The sequence below is a fragment of the Coenobita brevimanus genome, chromosome 108 (genome assembly GCF_032717465.1).
Source record: "Coenobita brevimanus isolate Jiangsu-jjx chromosome 108, ASM3271746v2, whole genome shotgun sequence".
NCBI classification, from domain to species: domain Eukaryota; kingdom Metazoa; phylum Arthropoda; class Malacostraca; order Decapoda; family Coenobitidae; genus Coenobita; species Coenobita brevimanus.
This window is the reverse complement of record NC_137061.1, coordinates 3410704-3430392: the sequence shown is the minus strand read 5'-3', so window position 1 is coordinate 3430392 and position 19689 is coordinate 3410704. Positions and strand designations below refer to the sequence as shown.

The window sequence follows — 19689 nt, the reverse complement described above, 5'->3', positions numbered from 1 at the left end:
TGGTAGACTGTTGGCTGAAACTAGGAGCCATCTCACAATGAGATCTCACCACCTGCGAAACTGGAAAGTTTCTCCTCAGCACATAATTTTGGACCTCCATTTGTGATTTGACACAAATTCAGGGTGTAAAACACACACAAAAAACAAAGCCAGCCAGCCAAGCTCACAACTGAAAACATTACCACTCCGCTCGCTTCGCTACACGGGGGGTAAGCCAGTGGAGAGTTAATGTTATCATTTCAGTTGTGAGGTTGCTGAGCTGGCTTTGTGTGAGGGTAAAAAAGATCTCTCATGAACAGCTTGAGTAGTCAATATGAAACTTTCAAGGTATCAAGATAAGGCCAAAATCTTGGATGAGGTCAAAAATGGGCACCAGGGTCAAGGTCAAGGTCACCAAAGGTCAACTAGTTGACCTTTGACAGCCATTTTGGTGACCTTGACCTTGACCTTGAGTACGCATTTTCGAATTAGTCCAAAATTTTGGCCATATCTTTAAACCCTGAAAGTTTCATGTTGATAGCTCAAACCATTCATGAGATATCTTGTTTACCCACACACACACACAAAGCCAGCCAGCCAGCCAACGTCACAGCTGAAAACATTACCACTCCACATGCTTTGCAACACAGGTGGTAATCACCGACTTCTTGCAATCTACCATCCCCCACTCTGAGAACAGGGAAAGAAATGAGGAGTGTTTTTATAAATGGGCAGTGGAGGTGCCTAGATACTGTATACTATATTGGTGCCACCACATGAAGGTACTGGGTACCCCTCTCCATCACCTTAAACAAGTGTATGAAGAGTATCTTTTCATTGCTTGCTTCCTTCTGAACTGGCTAAATTCCAGACAAAGTGGACAAGCCAGGATATCATTTCAAAATTACATCCAGCCAACAAAGTCAGAAATAAACACATGACTTAGTTTCTGAAACTAAGCACATATGGAATGGTGAGAAGAAGGTCCAGCTCTTAGCTCTGTCTTTTATTGCATGTATATTAAAATTAGTTTAGGGTAGGTTCAGTTACTGTAGGTTATGTTAGCTTTGATTAGGTTAGCTTATTTTAAGAAAGATGCAATAATGGACAGGCATGATCTGGACATTCTGCCCCAACTGTATTTATAAGTTATTATAAAGATAATTGCTGATGAATATTCATAGATGAAAGATTGCATAAAACTTGGTAAAATAAGAGCTGAGCATATTAATTTTCGTGTCTCATACAGTGGGTCGAATTCCAAAAATTTACCCAAGCCTGAACTTGTAAAATGAATTCAGAATGGAAGAAGAGGGCTTGAAAGTAGAGAGAACCAGTTCTGGAATACTACAGTACAGTGAGCCTGATCTAACAGAACCAACTAACCCTAATTAACCTAACCTTGAACATCACTGCCCTTCTGTATTTAAAAAATAAAAAATAAAAACATTGGAAGTTTGCAGATTGCTTTCTTTTGAGGTTCAAATCCTCATTTTACCTAGAAGTCTTTCAAATACCTGCCGTGGGAGCTTACTGTCAGCTTAATCTGTATATAATTATGCCCATGTTTAGCCATGTAATATCACGATTAGATTCAACTTGATATGCCTTCATGGTTTGGTTCTGGTTTTGATGATTATTATTGAGATTCCTGTCTTGCTTTTCTTTGTCATGATGCTGTTAAAGATGTGATTTAGGATGGAGGAAAAGTACAGCTCTGCAGTACATAGTTGATACTGTAGGTACCAGAAATGAGGTATACACATTAATGTCATTATTATTTGTCAGCATGTGGCCACCACAGGTCAGAGGCCTCAAATCTTTCTCTTGTTTGACCCCTTTTGTTGTTAGCTTGCTCCACCCAGACAAATGTGCAGGTTTCATTGCTCCATCTGGATTTTTGTGTAACTTTTTCTCTCTTGCCATCATTGTGTTGCACAGTTATCATGGTGTATAGAGTTATACACACACATTACAGGGATCATATGGTTTCTTTGAGGTGATCTGGCCTTAATCCTGCTAAAATAATAGATACTCTAATCATTGAATTGTAAGAAAAGGTAGCATGGTCCACTGATCATGCACAATACAGTAGTGCACCAACTTTCCCTACAGCAGGATTCGCGGAATCCACTTTCGCGGCATGCACCAAATATTCCCTAACTTCCACTTTCGCTTGAAAAAAATCGATTTTCGCGCACAAATTTTGGGTTTGGGACAATATTTTGAACTTTGAATTTCCTGCACCGCCCGCCCGCAACCCACCACCATCTTGAATGACGTCATGTCAACACTCTGTCCACCCATTCCCGCCATTGTGTACAAGCGTGCTAGCTCCATTGTGTTGGATTCTCACGGTTCAGTGGCCTCTACTATACCTGGTAGTGTGGGGAAAGGGCCTGGTGGTGTGAGGGGAGAGCCTGATGGTTGCATCTGAGGAGGCAGAGAGAGAGAGCGGTAGCGAAGCAGCAAGAGGTGGCGCCAATACGTCTGGCGTAGCTAAATAAGCCCGCCACGCGCCTCGGATACTTACCCCCAACATCCATTAAACACCTCAACCTGGTCTCTATGGTATGTTTCTCCTCATATAATGTATACTGTACAGTTTTTATTGTTTGTATCTCACAATGCAATGTACAATAGTGATTTGATGTACTGTATTGCAAGTGAAAATGAAAATCTGATTTTACTTTAGGATAACCGGGAACCAATTAGCCTTTTTGCCATAAAGACAATGCCCCAACTTTCGCTAATTCCACTTTCGCGCATTATTTTTGGACCCAATTAGGCGCGAAAATTGGTGCCCCACTGTACATGAAAACAGGCATGCTTTATAGTGACCCTTTCAACATAGAATCTTAATCTCTTCATAACTGGGGAGGGAGTTAAGATCATACTAACAAACATGTAAATTTACCATTAGTTATTTATTTATTTATTTTACTTATAGCTTATAAACTGTGTTTCTGCCATCCTTCCTTCCATTATTTGTTTATGGTGCCACACACATTTTCACATAACACTGCTTGAGTACTGGCATTGAATTGTCCATACTGAAATGCACGGGGGTTATGGTATCTCTTTCAGGATTTGTGTGAGTGTTAGTGGGGGTGTCCAGATTCATGTGATAGTACTGTATTAACGGTGGTGTCCAACTGTTGTCTTATATACATATCATTCTTCTCGACAGATCTCCCAAAGTGAATCTAGCAACAGTGGGAGTGGTAAGGAACAATGTCCTGGCTGACTGATTTGGCAGGACGTGCAGAGGATCTGCTAAACAAGCTGGACTCGGAAGCAGCCACAGTGCTCAATAATGAGCGGAGGAATTCTGTCACCACTTCTACAAAATCTGGCCCAATGTCTGAACCATCTTCACAGTCCTCAGCCAGATATGAGAGGTCAGGTCTGGATGTTACAGTGGGTGTTTGTAGAACTAATTAATACCTTGAATTAGTTACATATTTTATTGGTTTATTCATGCTACCTAAAAACAGTTATACTGTAATTAACATAGGGGAGACATTCTGAACTGAAGGGGTTAGGTGTAGCTTCCATTATCTTTTACTGCAGCAACAATCTCCCTGGCTGAATAAATTCACCTGAAGACAGTTGGTCAAAATTAAATTCACATCACAGGACTGAAAGGCTTAAGAGGATGAGTGGGTATTGTGTTAGGGAGGTGATGCACGCAGGTAGGATAAGGTTGTTTGGATATGTGCTCATAATATGTAAATAGATTTAGGTGAAATATTGCATTGATCCAAGCACAGAAAGGTGAGACAATACAGACAGAGCATGAAATTCTAGAATGACACTCAGAGATAGGGCCACAGAGTTAGAGAACTTGACAGGGATGCTACAAGAGACTGTGCAACTTGGAGACTGGCCAATGGGTAAACAGGGCTGACAAGTGCAACCATAGAACAGTGTCTTTCATATGTATATAATGCACTGTATCCAGTGCACAATATAGGTGAAAAAGCATGTTCCTAAGATTTAGAATTTTACCCATTAACCAGGAGGTATTGTCACATGTATCACCTGCAGAATGAATGTGCTCATGTCAAGGGGGGGTGTTATACAGTGTGAGCTGCACGTTTTGATAATGTTTGGACTATCTGGTGCCATGTTTTATGCAGCTTTGTTCAGTAGTTTTTGGTGATGTTTTGTTGTTGTTGTCTTGAGCTCATCTGTATGTGAACCCAGTAACCTGTAGATGAAACAGCCTTTCTTCTTTAGATAACCAAATATAAATTATACAGGAATGACATAAGTACAAATGCTTTATAGTTTGTTGTACTGTATTTGTATAATTTAATTTCCTGTATTACCTTATGTCATGTAACCATCAGGGAATGTATAAATATCACAATCATTAACCTCTTTACTTGGAGATGTCACCATCAGGCTGAGTAAATTAATACAGTACAGTACACCCTCGATATAACAAACTAATTGGTACCAGGCCATTGACGTTAAAGCTGATAGTTTGTTAAAGCCAAACACAATGCTGTTCGGTAATTTCCAAGGCATTGTGATGTTTACTGAACAAAGATTGTTAAAAATTGTTCAGCAGTACAGTCATGCACAGTAACATACAGCTAGGTCCAAATAGCTCTTTTTCTTAATAAATACTCTATTTATGGCTCCTTTCATGATGCTGGTCACCCAGAGACTGATGCGGCGTTCTGTGAGATGCGGAGTGTGTGTGTATGGGGGGGTGGATGCCACACTGGTTGGTGTTTCCTGCATGTCCATTCTTTTACCGAACAAAATCTGTGACATGAACATAACATTTGGCTAGCTCAAGGTGGTCGTTAAAACCGAAATTCGTTAAAAGAAGGTTCAGTATATCGAGAGTTTACTGTATTACATTAACCCATTCAGTCAGAGAATATCACTGTGTTATTTTCTTTCTACCACCTGAGAGTTACAGTAAGCGCTAGGGAGACTTTTCTTAGTAGAGAAGGTTGATGGACATGATAGAACTATTCACTGTGAGGGAATTCCCAGAGTAAAGTGAAATAGCCTGGAGGTAGTAAGAAAGTTTTTATGACCTACTCAGGCTAAATAAAAATGTCATGATGCTAATAAGGTTAAGTTTGATTTCAGCAGGAGTGGACTACAGAGCTCTGCCAGTGTTCCCAGTAACCTTAGCAGCTGTGGTGTAAGTACAATGTCTGCACCACCCATAAAGCCAACATCTGGACCCCCTGCTCTTGGCTCATCACCCAGGACACGGAAAGGGAAGTCTGGGAGCAAGAGAAATGACAACAGCAAGGATGAGGTGCTTATCAGCTTCCTAAACAGCCCGTTACAGACAGACAGCAACCAGCCTTCCTCGTCGTCTGTCATTGTTCCAGTATCAGACCCTGTGAGTTATGCCAATCACACCCGAGTAAGTTACTCTTGTGTTACAGAATATTACAACTTGATCCTTATACAGTAAGTCATCCATCCATCAGTCACCATTCCATCAATCCCCCATCAAAAGTGTAGGGGCCTTGGTTTAGGCTACTAGGCCAGATACTGAGGTGATAGTGATAGGTTGCCCACCCATTAATGGCATTATGTGAACAGTAAACCTCAGTTACTTCCAAGAAGTAGACCCTACGAACCACAAGTGGTTGGAGCACCATAACTCACTAGACCACCAGGCACCTAATAACTGTATGAGGGCAGTTAGGCTGATATACTACCGGTAGATTAGTACACAACACAAAGACCCATCCTTGCTCTTCTTGCATGCATTAGAGAACTGTCTCCTACATTGGAAAATACATGCATCAGGGTAGTTTTTTATCATTCTTAGAGTTAAATGGGAGACAGGTAGATCAGCTTTAAAGATAACAGTTGGACTTTAAAAAGCAGTAATATGTCAGTATTATAGATTTTCTAACAAAGGAAAAAAAAAAAGAAATTGCAAAATGAGTATTTGCTGTAACATCCTTTTTCTGCCTTGTGGTGGTCATTATTGCATCATATTTTTATTACAGTATTTATTCATGGTAACGGATTAGTAAGTATGAATGAATCAGTTTGTATGTTTGTAAAACATGCATTGAGCAGCCAAACATACAAGTATCCTTTAGTGTGATGTCCATGCTTCTTCATAATGACCATCTTACTGGGATTGGTCATGAAACAACCAAAGGTTTTTGTGAGCTGATAGTACTGTATAACCATGTGCAAAGCTTGCTACTTCATCCTAAACAGTTACTGGAAACTTGTTACAGAGAGAGAAAAAAAGATTTATGAAAGCCTCAGTTTTGTCTTACATATTGTTACTGAGTTCTCCACCTGATGGTGATGTTTTTGTGACTAGTTGCCAAACTTGTAGTCACACATCTTTCTTTTGATGAGATCCAGCCAGGCAACCACCTACTGCCTCAGTCAGTGAGCAGGCATATGACTAACAGAATACTGTTATACTTTTGAAGTACAGGTAGTTGTATTCCTCAGGCACCTGTGATGGTCAGTGGTGATTCAGATGTGAAATTTAACCTAAATGTTGGAATGAAATAAGGATGTGTCTCATCACCTTGAAATCATCTGTATAAACTTTTGATTGATAGTGTCCCATTACTTGGTATTATCAACTGGTCATGCTAAGAGAATGACTAGCTGTGCAAATATCTTACTGCTTATATTATACAGATATCTTACTATCCGAATGGATGCTGTAAGATTCAGAACATCGCTTCATTTCCAGAATGTTAAAATCCATTTTATTCTGTGTAGCTGGTATCCATGAGTACATCATTGGTGAGCAGTATCAGCGTGGGTCACTCGAGACAGTCATCAGTTTCATCAGTGTCTTCCCTTGTGGCTCTTAGTGACCGTGACACTCCTGCCTCTGCCACTCATGACATTGGTAAGCTAACAGATAGATAAGCACACAGCATGGAGACTGACAGTTAATACTTTATCAGGGGATAATCTGTTTGTTTAATAAAATTTTCAAATGATAAAGAGGGGTATAACCAAGTGACATTATGCTTTACAGAGAGTAAGAGTTAAAGAATTAGTAATGTACACTTTTCCCAGTATATGAGATGCTATCCAAAATTTTCTGGACTAATGCAATATAAAACTGAAAACTCACCGTGGCTCTTATTGGCCGCCATCACCCTCGAAGAAGTTCCCTGGCGCATTGAGACACCAATCCCAGCACTTCCTCCATTGCCAGAACGTTTGCTGGAAGTCCTTTTCGACAAGAGTGTTGAGCACTGCTGGCTAATCCTTCTGGATGTCCTCGATGATATTAAAACAACATCCTTTCAACTTGATCTTCATTTTTGGGAACAAGAAAAAGTCACAGTGGGCCAAATCCAGCAAGTAAGGAGGTTGAGGGACGATAGCCATGTTGTTCTTAGCCCAAAACTGTTGGGTGTTGAGCGCACTGTGAACCGGGGCATTGTCATGGTGAAGCAGCCAGTTGTTGTCTTGCCAAAGGTTGGGATGTCGCCTTCTCACATCTTCATGCAGTCACTGCAAAACATCATAGTAGTAATTGGCAGCTTGGCCAACTAGGATGAATTCTTTGCGTACAGTCCCCTTGATGTCAAAGAAAACAGTCAGAGTGTACATGACATTGCTTTTCACCTGTCTGGCCATTTTGGGTCTTCGTGAGGCTGTCCAATCGAGAGATTGCTCACCAAACACTTATTGAATCATTGCCAGGGTCTCTGTTGCATTTTTCCTGAGATTCGCACAAAATTTAATGCAGCTTCACTGCCTTTTTTATATCCATTGCGAACATCGCCAGATGACATGTGCACGATAGCAATCAAACAAGCATCACCAATCCTCTCATCCACCTAGGTCCGCATTGCGTGGCACACTGACTCACAGCGCATGTTAGTACTACCATGTAGAGGCGCATCATGCTGCTTCAACCTGTTTAGGAGTTGCGATGCCAGTCCAGAAAATTTTGGATAACACCTCATACTTTAGGGTTAATCCCTTCAGTTTGAGTACATCTTTATTATGTTATTTTTGTTCTTGACAAATGATTTCCAAGTAGGTGGGGGCAACCACCTTTTGTGAGGTTGGCAGAAGCATCAGGAGGTGTTTTGGTATATGTTTGTCAAGGTAGTTCTCAGTTGGCCAACAAAGTGTGTTGTTGATCTTTAGGAATGTAGTTGTTGACACATATGCTGTTATCAGAGAGTGGCAGCTGTGAATCTGGAAGTGGTGGATCAATCAACACCGACTGCTATGTCACTGTGGACACCCCTACTGATGTCAACATATCAGCACCACCCAGCACTGACAGCAGCACAAGGTTAGTTGTCTATCTATGGATCTGTAGCCAGATGCCTTAATCCTAGAGAGGGTGGCCAAAAACATGATCTCCCTGTCCTCAGCCATTAGGCTGCCCTGCCCCTAGCTCACATCACCCTCTTTCATTTACCTCACCACTCCATCCCTCCACCTAACTCACATACGAGTATACTTTCCAAGGAAGTTTCTCATACTCCATCCTAATGGCATATACCTGCAGTCCACATTTCAAGTTGTTTTGTTAAAATGGTGTTGACATTATTTGTCTCAGACTCCTATGGCATACTCTGGCTTGAATAGCATGTAATCTTTTTGTCTTGGCTGGAATAGAATACTGGAGTTGTTCCAGCTCTGAGAGGGCTCATGGGAACAGTATTAATACTCTGAAGCTTCTGTGAACAACTCAACTCAATAAAACCATCTGGCCATAGCTGCAATGGAATGCTAGAGTTATTCCAACGAAGAGGGGATTGGGTTTCTGTGAATTACCTTTTTTTTTTTTTTTTTATGAAGTTCTTGTGTGTGCGTGGGGTGGTGGAGGTTAGATAAGGTAGCAATATGTGGTCTGCATTTTGAATGGGAAGTAAATACCCTACTTATGGTTCAATAAACACTGTACACCCCCCCCCCCCCCATTTTTTTTTTTTAGCCACACATCTGTGCTGCTAACTTTTTCCTTCTCCTTTATCATTCTGTTGCTGTTCTTCCTCCTCTCTCTCTGCTTGCCCCTTTCCATTCTGTCACTTTTTATCTCCTCTTTTCAGTACACATAGCTTTACACTAAGTGGCAAGTCTAATTGTTTCCTCTAACCCAGGAAACCATGTACAATGCAGGATGGTAACCATGTAACCAGATCATGGGATGAAGTGGAACCTACTATGGTCCCCCATTATCTGGGTGGAGAGATGCACAAATGCATCATCCACCCAGGCACCAAACATCCACAATTTTCCCCACGCCATGCTGTGGTAAGACATTGTCACCCACAAGGGAACACCAGTTCACTGCATGGGACGGCCCTGGAAGGGCGATTGCTTGCATGTAGTTGATGGATTTGCTTGGCCAGACAGACTGGGGTCAATTAACAACAACATCCTCAACCACGCTGTACATCACTTGCCAGACATTCAGGTATCTTCCGCACATTCACTAGGTACTATTATTACAACACCTTGCAGACTTAAACCATATATAGCACCAATCTTGATCATCTTTAGTCTTGTACCAAAGCATAGTTACAACCTTCTTCCACTTCACTGGGATTCCTCCGTTCATCCTTTTATTTATTTATTTATTTTTTTTTTACCAACATTTCATTCTATTCTCTTCTTAGCATTTTATCATCTCTGTATATATCTCATCAGCACCCACTGCCTTTCCGTTCATCAGCCCCATCACCAAAATATTCACATCTGCCATTGTTAGAGTCTCAGGCACCATGTTCCTTCTGTTTGGAGAGTAACAATCATAAGGCCATCCATGTTGTTATTGTGGCCCCAGGCTCATTGTATCATGGACCTGGTGGACTGCAGGCTGAAGTTACTCTTTTGCTACAGTCCATAATTTTCCCTCTGGTGGACAGGGTGTGAGCTGAGGGACGCTTTTTTATCACTGCCATCGCATGAAGACATCCCTTTCCATCACCAAGGTCAACCATCCAGACCATTAATGTTTTACAGTCTCAGGGGGAGTGACTAAATTCACAGCATTCCTTCACACATGCTGGATGGTAGTTGTTCTTAGCTGCTCTTCTCTGGATTGTCTGGCTGAGCAAACCCATTGACCACAAGCAAGAAGCTGCTATCCTGTGGCAGACAGTGTCTTGCCAGAGTCAGAACAAGGTCCTTCCATGTGGCAAGGTGCTGGAATAAAGGAGGAGGCATAGCCCCCAAGAGGATTAGCTGAGTATTGGAAATATGTATGTTTAGTGGGCACAGGCCGGACTTTGACTACTCGGTAAATGTGGTTGAGTTCCTTGCTTGGGAGTTGTTATGTTTGGCCAGCTACCAGACCTTGGCCTCACGTCACTCCCATGGTAGTACTTCCTGGGATGATGATTACCACCCACCTGCTGCCTTTTTGGTGGACTGACAGGTGTTACACCTTTTCCAAGGATGACCTGGGATTACGAAGGGCAATGGGCATCCATCTTTCCAGAGCCGAGTACTGCTCTGGCAACATACCCCATCTGGATGGTAGTATTGTGGTTGGATATACAAAGATGTTATCCATGTCCTAGCAAGTTGGATCCATGATATCTCTAATGCAAATTCTTGGTACATGTCCTATTGTTATGTGTTTAAAACCCACAGGAGTCAGCTGAGTGAAATGATCTCGCTACGTGACAGAGCAGGCTAGAATAAACGTATGAGCAGATGTTTTCAAAGAAAGATCCCATGTTTATCAGATTTTATTTTCTGGAAATGAAATTTTAGTACAGTTCAGTATAGTACCATATTGCACTAGTGATGTAAAAAAGCAAAATTTTGGTACTGTATGAAATTACAGTACAGAATTTTCCTAAATTACACTGACAAACAAATTTGTGCAGCACCATACTGTCAACTTTGCACTCAGTTTGACGTGTTAATGAATGGAAAGAGTCTTGGAATGGTGAAGTGAGGTCATGTTTTTCAGTACGGTTATAGAAAAAGAAGTAAATGTTCAAAGGAAATGTAGAAATGAGAGGTTCAGGGAAGACAGGTGGCTGGTATTTGAAGATCTTGATATGAAACGGAGTTCTGAGTATGGAGGCTGCAAGAGCATTGTGTGAAGATGTGTTGTTTCATTTTATTTAATTTATTAAGGCTCCAACATGCCTGCATGTGTTGGCATTGGTCACTTAATAGCAAGTTTTCATGTTGCTCGATCTTTGGCATCCTCCCTATTCAGTCCCTTATCCCTGAGGTGACACACTATAACATTGTCCCAGGTCCTTTTCAGTCTGCCTTTTGCAACCGTACCCCTAATGTTCACTCTTCTCACTCTTCACACCCAATTGCCATCCTCCATCCTCTCCACTTGCCCAAACCATCTCAGTCTGCCCCTCATCACAGCACCAATACACTCCAGTCCCATCTTTCCTTTCAACTCTTCAGTCGCAAACCTAGCTTCCCCAGGCCTCACATTCAAGGATGCAATACACATCTCTGTAATCATTGCCATTTCTGTATGTTTGAGCCTACAAATATCCTCTTCCTTAACTGCCCAGGTCTCCCTACCATACAGCATTGTGCACGTAACACCTGCCGCATACAAAGATCCCTTAGCATGGAGGGAGGGCCTTCTCAGTGTCAGGGGAGGCAGCAGCTCTCTTACCTTCATCCAAACACACCTCTTACCTTAGCCACAGAGCCAGCTCCAGCCCCACCACCAGTGCATAGGATGTCGCCCAAATAACAAAACTCCTCCACACACTCAAACTTGCCAACAAGATCAGTCTTTTCACACCTGATGATCTCTATATGCACTCCCTGACAAACCGCACACATGAAATCAGCATTATCTCACAGTCTGTGTTTAATACCACTTTATCTCTTATGCACTCACTTACCACAAATACTGCACAAGATGGAGTTACATACCAATATTAATGTATGGGTGTGAAAGTCTCTTGATAGTAGGGTAGAAGAGAGTGTGCTTAGATGTATGGTCACAATTGTAAGTGAGTTTGAAGATGGAACAAGGTGTGGTAGGCAGTGAAGAAGGTCAGTGGATGCAGTCAGTAAGTGTGACAAGGTGTGGTGTAGAAGTTCAGGAAGCAAATAAATTGACATGGGATTCAGTTGGTTGAATGCACTGTGTATGTAAGAGCTCATGACTGGGGCTTAGCTTCCCTTACTTAATTTGATAGTGAAATAGCTGTCTGCAAGATGTATGTAAGGTGCATCTGTAAAGAATATAGAAATTATGTGTAGGTGTTTAGGCATGTGTGGCATAGTCAAGATTCTGAGGGCTTGAATGGGGTGTGAATAATTGTCTGGCCCATGTCATTGCACATGCTGCTGATATTTCTGCATTTCTTTTCTCTCTTTTTCCTTGTTTATCGACTCTGACTCAACAGTAGGGTCTGAATGATGATGATGATAATATTTTTTAATAGGCCATCTCCCCGAAGCTAAGGGGGGCTTTTTCAGTATGACTTTTTTTATATTCGGTATATGATCAGTTTGTCCCCTGTGTTTGAAAACTAACCTGTTGTTTTGTGTGTCCTGTTGTGTTGCAGTAGTCAGAGTGGGTTAATGACTGGGTCTGTGGACAGCGAGACTACATTGCTAAGGAAGGAAGTTTCCAGCCTCAACCAGGAGATGACACAGGTCCTGCGAAGGGCCAAGGAGTCTGAGAGGGGTGAGTTAAAAGGGATGAGTAGAAACTAGACCTCACACAACGAGTTTTGCTTTAAAGTAAGTTATTAAATAGGTTTTAATAAAGCTAAAAATCCTTTTTTCCCCTGTTAGAAAGTTATAGAGGCATATTAGCTCTCAAGAGTTCTCAAGAACAGTCTCTTGAGAGTTACTGATTTGGTGTGTGGCTGGAAAAGGGACTCCCCGTGACAAGTAACTTGGTAACATGATGTTGGGATGAGGGAGTAGAAGCTGCTGCTATAGAAAAAAGAAGGCTTTTTAGGATATGGGAAAGGGGTTGTTGTTGATTGACCCCAGTCTGTGTGACTGAGCAAGCCCTTCAACCGCAAGCAAACAACTGCCCATGCAGGGCCATCCCATACTGTGAAGACATTTCCTTGTGATTGACAGCATCTCATCACAATGAGGTGTGGGAGAAAGTATGAAGGTTTGTTTCCTTGTTGGGCACTGCATTTGCATCTTTCCATCCAGTTAACAGGGGCGCCATAGTAGGCTCCTCTTCTCCCTGTTGGATGGTAACAGAGGGTAATACTCAGCAGCTTAGCACTGAGCCAGATAGGAGGTATACCTGTATAGGGCAGGTCTGAATCTCGGATATCTGGACATCCAAAAGAGTGCAGAAAGGTGGAGTGTGGTTTTTAAGTTGGCTAAACAGATAGAAAACAGAGATAGCAGAGGTGAGCAGTGTGTGAAGAATGATAAAGGAAGAATAGTGGTGGATTGTGAGGTACCTGTATAGGGCAAAGTCTGAGTCTCAGATACTTTAGTGGATAACCTAAATATACCCACTGCAAATTGACTTAGGACCTACACACAAAATTGCTATGGGAGAGTTGTCTGTCTTTGCTTTGTGTTTCCACCTCTACCAAGTGAATTTTGGGGGCAAGAAGTAACTGGCAACTCCTCTGGTGTTGGCAGGAGGTGATGAAACACTCAGCACGTCAGTGCTTGCCCAGAAGCGAGAGTGGGAGTATGTGTTCCCATCAGTCCGAGCTTGCACCTCCCTCTTTTTTCGTATGCATTACCGTTTGCCGTGTTATTTTCCAAGAGTTATGCCAACGGCCATACCACGTTGAGTACACCGCTTCCCGTCCAATCAGCGAAGTTAAGTAACGTTGGGTCTGGTTAGTACTTGGATGGGTGACCGCCTGGGAACACCAGATGCTGTTGGCATCCCTACGTGTCAAGTGGGGTTGGTGGAGGATTAGTGCCCCTCCCTGTAAAACAATTAACTCTAAGCCCTTGGCCACCCTGTTTGGGATACATGGCGTATGGCAATGAATGAAAAAAAAAATTAATTGTCATGCCTGGAAAGTACTGATCAAGGGATGAGAGGGTCCTTATCATTGCATGGAGGCAGAATAATGTCCCTATCAACACGATTTGTGAACGTACTGGACGCGTAAAGTCGACCATCATGAAGATTCTTGCTGCACGCGCGGCCTGCCACCTAATATCATGCCAGAGCACAAGCATGGCGGTGGAAAGAAGAGGACGACTTTCAGAGGTACAGATACACTTCTGAAGAGGGAAGTAATCAAGAATCCTCGACTGACAGCAGCAGAATTGAAGAGAATGCATCCCCACCCGTTACAAGACATCTCAATTTGAACTATCCAACACCACTTGCATAAGGCGCTGGGTTTGCCAAGCCACACTGCAGCCAAGAAACCTCTTCTTACTGACTGCATGAAGTAGCTGCGGATTCAGTTTGCCAAGAAGGATGCACACTGGACATCAGATGAATGGAGAAAAGTTATGTTTTCCGATGAAAGCACATTTCAAGTGTTCCATGTGTGTTCTGCCAAGGTTCGTCGCCCTGCCTTCGTTAGTCAATGTGACCCTGCTTACATGGTGCCGACTGTAAAGCACTCACAATCAGTAATGGTATTGGGTGTTTCTCAGGTGAAATGGTTAGGGGAGGCCTCTACTTTCTTCTTAAGAACTTGCTACTTTCTTCTTAAGAACTTGATGATGAATGGTGGCCAGTACGTTCAAGTTCTGAAAGATCATTTGTTTAACTTTTTTGCTATTCATGGGTGCGACTTTTTCATGCATGATTCAGCTTCATGTCACAAGTCAGGAAAGGTGACAAAATGGCTTCAGGATAATCATATTGAGGTCCTCGACTGGCCAGGCGACAGTCCGGATCTAAATGCAATAGAAGACTGCTGGGCAAAGATGAAGAAAATCATGGCAGAGAAAAAGACACCCAATCAGGACAACCTCAAGACTGAACTGACAAATGTTTGGTGCAAAGAAATGTCCTTAGATTACTTTAGAGATCTAAGTGATTCCATGCCAAAACGCATCCAACTGATCATGAAAAACAAGGGAAACATGGTTTCATATTAATGATTGGCATTTCATGAACAAACATTGTGATATACTATGACTTCAGCATTTTTTAATACCTTGTGGGGGGAGGTCCTAAGTCAATTTGCAGTAGCTGTAGTGCTGAAAGGAGGAACATGGTACTGAAAGTGGCTAAACAGGAGAGAAAACAGAGATAGCATAGGTTAACAGTTTGAGGATTTTAATTTCATTAAAGAGCAGACTTTACTGATCTACCAGAAGACACTTTGACATGTCATAAAAATAACCTTGCTAACACCAGTACACCAGTCCTGTATGAGGCAGCTGTAGCATGTATTTAATATGGACAGTGGATTTAGTGACGAAGAGCTGGCATGTGGAGTGGTATGATATGTATGAGGACTACTAGGCCTTGGGAATGGGGCTGTGAAGCCTATGCCCAGAGTCGGACACACACACACACACACACACACACACACACACACACACACACACACACACACACACACACACACACACACACACACACACACACACACACACACACACACACACACACACACACACACACACACACACACACACACACACACACACACACACACACACACACACACACACACACACACACACACACACACACACACACACACACACACACACACACACACACACACACACACACACACACACACACACACACACACACACACACACACACACACACACACACACACACACACACACACACACACACACACACACACACACACACACACACACACACACACACACACACACACACACACACACACACACACACACACACACACACACACACACACACACACACACACACACACACACACACACACACACACACACACACACACACACACACACACACACACACACACACACACACACACACACACACACACACACACACACACACACACACACACACACACACACACACACACACACACACACACACACACACACACACACACACACACACACACACACACACACACACACACACACACACACACACACACACACACACACACACACACACACACACACACACACACACACACACACACACACACACACACAAAGACTGGTTGTCTACTTGATTACAGTACAGTATATGGCAACCACCCAGGGCGGTCAGTAGTTTCCTGGGCTACTCAAAACCATTTGGCTTGCCATTTAGTGTAGAGTCAACTGAAGATAGCACAGCATCAAATGGTGGATACCCTCACCTACCTTAAAATTATTTACTTTTGTATCTTATTAATCTTGGCATAACCAGTAGATTGCCTAAGTAGAGTACAAGAGCCACCTGCAATTGTATGCAGTATCCAAAAATTAAATAGCAAGGAAGAACACATGGGTCTCATAGTTCATGAAACTATTACCCCTAAAGAACATTCATATGCTGTATTTCATTGACAGAGGCGGGACAATTACGAAGTCAGCTCTCAGGCATGTTGGAACAACAGTCTTCCAATGATCGGATACTACGTGAGCAGCGGCAAAGAGAAATTGATCTGCAGGTGAGAACAGCAGCATCAGAGCAGTGTATGAAGTACATTGATGGAAAAATTTTACCCACATAAGGACAATGTTTTGTTTATAGGAAGATACACTTTCAGCCTTTCTTGGAGGTTCATACTAGGTCATACATGTTATATCATCAACAGTTTCAGCCTGACTTGGGGTTTCAGACCAGACAATAATTGTTGTATCATCAGCAGTTTCAGCCTGACTTGGGGGTTCAGACTGGGTCATAATTGTTACTGTATATCTTCAACAGTTTGAGCCTGACCTGGGGGTTCATACCAGGCCAGAATTGTGGGATGGATTTTTCCATTTGAACAATTTACAACAGTATGATAACAAGACTCAGAGGAGGTTGATTTTAGAGTAAGGAAAAGAAGTTAAGTTTGTTAGGACCATTTCGTTTTGAGAAGTCTCTCCAGAGCTGAATACGATGTCTGTCCTAAAGAAACTGAACTATTTAAATAGCACACCAACTATCCAGCATAGCGTGATCATGATGGGAGCGCTGTGTAGCAGCAACCTTGAGCTTTAGTCTAACACAAGCTGCATCATGTCATGTCACTTAGTCATCGAGGTACATGCACTTGAGTGAACATGTGTTTAGTGCACTTGGCAAAAATTCTTATATCTCATCTATCGTCTGATGTTGGTGACCTTTCAAGTTATTTCGTGCTTCACCGCAAAGTCACGGCTATGAAGCAACACGTGAGCAAGTGCATTGTCATAGTGCAGCATCCAGATTTTGTTTGTCCATGCCTCAGACCTCTTCCTTCACACTGCCTCCCTCAAATGCTTCAGGGCATCCAAGTTAAATCCTATTGGCTGTCTGACTACATGGAGCAAGTTCATGATGAATGATGCCCTTCCAATAAAAAAGGATGATCAACATCACCTTCACATTAGAGCAACTTTGACATGCTTTTTTTTTTTGGTCACAGTGACAATGTTCCGGCTCACAGCTACAACTGCCTTTTTGTTTCGACATCGTAGCCATACACCCACATTTCATTGCTTGTTATAACATTTTTCAGAAAGTTTTCATCAGCATTTGAACAATTAAACAGCTCTTGACTGACTGACATGGTTAAATTTTTGTTCATCTGTCAGCAGACATGATGCAGATTTTGCGGCAACATGAGGCATCTTCAGTTTTTTGGTTAAAATCATGTTGCACAAGCTTCTACAGATCCCTGTCTCTTCAGAAACGTCTGTTAGGCGACGATTTTCACGAATCACAGCGCGCACTTTCTCGATGTGATTGTCATCCCGATATACAGTAGAAGACTGCCCGGATTTAGGATCGTCTTCGATGGATGTTTTTCCTGATTTGAACAGTGGGAACCACTCGTGACATTACATACAGGTCAGACAATCCTTCCTATAAGCCTGTTTCAAGATTTGAAAAGTCACTGTAAAAGTTTTTCCCAATTTAAAACAGAATTTCTCGCAAATACGTTACTGTTCAAGATCCTTCATTGTTCAGCTTGCAGCTGATCGCCAAAGTGCACTAAACTCATGTTCACTCAAGCACATGTACCCCAATGACTTAGTGATGTGGCGTGACATGGCTAATGTTAGACTAAAGCTCTAAGTCACCACTACACAGCACTCCCATAGTGACCATGGAACTCTGGCTAGTTGGTACAATGTTTAAAAAGTTCTGTTTCGTTTTGGACAGACCTCATATAAGACATCTGATGGGGATTTGTTATACCGACCAAGGGTCACCATATATGAAAAATGGTCCAGTAGGTTCCCCGCAGAGGACAGATTATAGAACGTTAATAAATCAGAATGGTATGGGTTTTGCTGGTGTTCCTTGAAAGAGATGGTGTCAGTATGAAGACCAGAGCAGCAGTAAGAACAAACCAGGTCCTTAACTCGGGAAGTGCCCTGTCACCCAAGCAGTGACCATGTGATTCACTCCACATGACACAACCTGCGTGGTGCATGTTGCGTCTCCATTGTCCACCACCTCGCACATGGCCGTTTAGTAGGTCACCACCTGTGCTTCCTATACCAGGCCTGAGTTTGGTATTTAACAGATTTGTCTGGTAGCTCACTGGATGCACTCCCCGTGCTGGCCCTTGGTTCAACACACAAAGTTGTCCTGTAGATTCAAGGGACCCTAACTAACCAAAGCTTGTTATAAACAGGTCCATTAAAGCTGTCTCACAGTACAGTCTCTCTTATTAAATACCTGTATTTTCGCTGTTTACTGGTTAATAATGAGGTCTGATAGGAGGGCATTAAGCTGTGTACAGTAAGTCAGTTATTTTTATCAATGCACTTACCACTGGTTCAAGAGGGGAGAAAAATCTGCTCTGCAGAACCTGTTTGTCCCTGTGAAGAATATACTCTCAACCATGTACAATTACTGAGTTTTTGTTTCGTTTCGTTTTTAAAGGCTCCAACATGCTTGCATGTGTTGGCCTTGGTCACCTAATGGCGGCTCTCCGCACTGCACGATCCATTGCAGCCTCCCTGTTCAGTCCCATAACCCTGAGGTCACACTTAATGACCACGTCCCATGTCTTTCTTGGTCTACCCCTCATAACCCCACCCCCAGTATTAACACTTCTCACCTTCCTCACCCAATTATCATCCCCCATCCTCTCCACATGTCCAAACCATCTCAATCTACCTCTCTTCATCACAACAGCAATACACACCAGGCCCATCCTACCTCTCAACTCTTCCATCGTAAACCCAGCCCCTCCAGGCCTTGGATGCAGGAATACACTGCACATCCACCTAATCATTATTTCTGTACGTCTGAGCCGGTGAATATCTTCCTCCTTCACTGCCCAGGTCTCACTACCATACAGCATTACACTCCTAACACATGCTGCATACAAAGACCCCTTAGCACGTAGGGAGAGTCTTCTCAGTGTCAGGAGAGGCAAGAGCTCCCTGAACTTCTTCCAACCACTTCTCACCCTAGCCACAGAGCTAGCTCCAGCCCCACCTCCAGCACACAACATGTCTCCCAAATAGCAAAACTTCCACACACTCAAGAGATTCACCAGCAAGTTCAATCCTTTCACGTCTGACAATCTCCACCTGCTCACCCCGACACGCCGTACACATAAAATCAGCATTATCTCGCAGTCTACCTCTGATACCACTACATCTCTTATGCACCCATTTATCACACACACCACACAA

General features: G+C 42.7%; 1 protein-coding gene and 1 non-coding gene across 2 annotated transcripts in view; both read left to right on the top strand.

Moving 5' to 3' along the window:
* The first annotated feature begins 3213 nt into the window (after window positions 1-3213).
* LOC145416898 (golgin subfamily A member 5-like) overlaps window positions 3214-19689 on the top strand; it is a 65770-nt gene continuing 49294 nt past the window's right edge. Inside the window, exons 1-6 of the mRNA XM_080285763.1 lie at window positions 3214-3380; window positions 5095-5356; window positions 6724-6856; window positions 8152-8269; window positions 12498-12616; window positions 16414-16514. Coding sequence (XP_080141889.1) covers window positions 3214-3380; window positions 5095-5356; window positions 6724-6856; window positions 8152-8269; window positions 12498-12616; window positions 16414-16514 — 900 coding nt within the window. The remainder of the gene's footprint in view (window positions 3381-5094; window positions 5357-6723; window positions 6857-8151; window positions 8270-12497; window positions 12617-16413; window positions 16515-19689) is intronic.
* On the top strand, window positions 13688-13806 carry LOC145417048 (5S ribosomal RNA). Its single transcript, XR_013900393.1, has one exon. It is a non-coding gene; the product is annotated as a 5S ribosomal RNA (ribosomal RNA).